This window comes from Cariama cristata, unplaced genomic scaffold (assembly GCF_000690535.1).
Source record: "Cariama cristata isolate BGI_N322 unplaced genomic scaffold, ASM69053v1 scaffold36635, whole genome shotgun sequence".
Classification (NCBI taxonomy): domain Eukaryota; kingdom Metazoa; phylum Chordata; class Aves; order Cariamiformes; family Cariamidae; genus Cariama; species Cariama cristata.
Window position 1 is genome coordinate 2,479 of NW_009618747.1, and position 2,111 is coordinate 4,589.

Consider the following 2,111-nt stretch of genomic DNA (forward strand, 5'->3'; position numbering starts at 1 on the left):
CCCGCAGCCAGGGTCGAAGGAGGTGGTGGTGCTCCCAGGCTGGGGAAGCCAAATCCCATGGCAGGGAACGTGCAAGAAATGAGGCTGGCCGAGAGGGCGATGGGCCCTGGGAGGTCTGCAGCAGCGGGAGCGCTGGGGCAGGGCTGCACTTGTAGAGCTACGGGTGCCAAGGCTCCAGCCCGGGAGCGTCTGGGCTGGACAGGTCCGGCACTGGTGATGGGAGTGTGTGGGGGTGGGAGGGGGCCGGCGTGGGCAAGGGGAGCGCTTGGGGCTGGCACAGGCAATGGGAACACACAGGGCTGACAGCACGTGGGGATGGGGTTACAGACCCCAGAAGCACGGGGGTGAGGACAGCCCCCCCAGCACTACCCAGCCCCTAGAGGAGCAGGGGAGCTCCCAGTGCTGGCCCAGTATGGTACTGGCTGGTGATGATATGCAGGAGAGCCACATGGTACCAAGCAGCGTGGGGTGCCCATGCACAGGATCCCACGGCTTAAACAATCCCTATTTATTTGTACCAAAGTCTCAGCGTCCCTCAGCATAAAAGCAAGGTCAGAGAAAACCCTCAGGAATAGACCCTGTGCTGGGCCAGGCCTTGGGGATGGCTGTGGGACAGTGCCTGTGATGGGGGATGAGGCCGCCCACACCCACTCCCTGTTCCAGGGGTCCGGAGGGCAGTTGAGCAGTCCCTCATCTGCGGTAACGGTAACGCTTGAAGTGAAACCAGAGCTGGAAGATCCCATTGGCAAACTGGCAGCGGAAGCCGTGGCGGTGGGAATACTCCCACTCACGGTTGACGATCTTGAAGGCGATGTCCTCGTAAGGCGGCCCGGCGTGGAAGCGCAGGATGGCAAAGTCCTTGTTGTCCTGGCAGGCCTCCAGGAAGTACTCGGGCGTCGAGCGTTTGTCGATGAGGTCAGGGTAGAAGATGTTGAACTTGTAGCCCTGCACGATCTTGGGGGGGGGGTTGTCGAAATCATAGTGGGTCTGGTTGTACTTGTTCCACTCGAAGCCTGTGTGCACCCGGTTGAAGAAGCGGGGCTTGCGGGGCCGGTACTTGTCAGCCCAGAGATAGGCCTTGCCCGTGAGGGGCATTTCCACACTGAACTGCGCCTCGTCTGCACCCATGCCCTCCTTGGCCTTACGGAAGAAGATGTCATCAGTGCTCTCGGTGGCATCACCTGTAGGGAAGAGAGGTGACATCCAGTCCTGCACTGCCAGCCAGGGGACACTGCTCCCAGGCATGCAAAGGAAAGGAGCAGCAGGTGCTGGGCAGGGAATGCAGAGCTGGATGTGGAGATGTACACGCTGCCCTGTGGACTCCAGGTGGGCACTGGGCTGAGCTGTGCTGCAAAACTCATCCAAAACAGTCTTCCCACTTGTCTGCAGCCCAAACAGCTTGGTGGTGTGGCTGGGAGCAGAGAAGGACCTGATGCAGGTACCAGCAGGGAACACCACTAGTCTGAGCCCCATCTCCCTGCTCTTGTCTGGGCCACAGCACCCTTTGCTACCTGGGTGCAACCCTCTGCCAAGCCAGCTCTGGATGCGTACTCCAGATCCAGCTCTTACTCACCCTTGTCTGAGGCCAGTGTCCCCCCCTCCAGCCCTGCACGCCGAAGCACACGCACACCCTCCACGCCAGGCAGGCTGCGAAGCCAGCTGGTACAGGGCCTGCCCGTGGGGCTCCTACCTGTGACCTGGAGCTGTTGACGCAGAAGCAGCAGCCGATGCGTATCCTCCTCAGCCTCCAGTACGTGGGCATCAAAGGGCAGCTCGTTGGTGCCCAGCAGCCGGGGGCTGTACTTCCCCGCGTCATAGTCATCCAGGCTCTGCTGGATCAGGTCCTCCTCCATCAGCACAGCTTCCCCCTCTGCCTCGCCTTTGGCCTCTGCATCCTGCTCGGCCTCTGGCTCCGAGGACGGCCCTGGCTGTACCACAATGCTCTCCTCTGGATCCAGCCTGCAAGGAAGAGAGAAGAGAGAACTGGGACGGGGATGATACCCTTGCTCTGGGATGGATGGGAGCACAAGGCTGCATTTTCTGTCATGAGTGCCCCACGGGAGAGGCCTGGATGACTGCACTCCCCAAGGAAAGCGCTGCGTACCTGTCGC

At 61.2% G+C, this 2,111-nt stretch overlaps 1 protein-coding gene across 1 annotated transcript in view; it reads right to left on the reverse strand.

Annotated features, from left to right (window-relative positions):
• Positions 1-487: 487 nt before the first annotated feature.
• CACTIN (cactin, spliceosome C complex subunit) overlaps positions 488-2,111 on the reverse strand; it is a gene marked incomplete at its 5' end in the record, with an annotated part of 3,731 nt that continues 2,107 nt past the window's right edge. Inside the window, 3 exons of the mRNA XM_009700985.1 lie at positions 488-1,181; positions 1,691-1,959; positions 2,105-2,111. The exon at positions 2,105-2,111 is cut by the window's right edge and continues 113 nt beyond it. Coding sequence (XP_009699287.1) covers positions 691-1,181; positions 1,691-1,959; positions 2,105-2,111 — 767 coding nt within the window. The remainder of the gene's footprint in view (positions 1,182-1,690; positions 1,960-2,104) is intronic.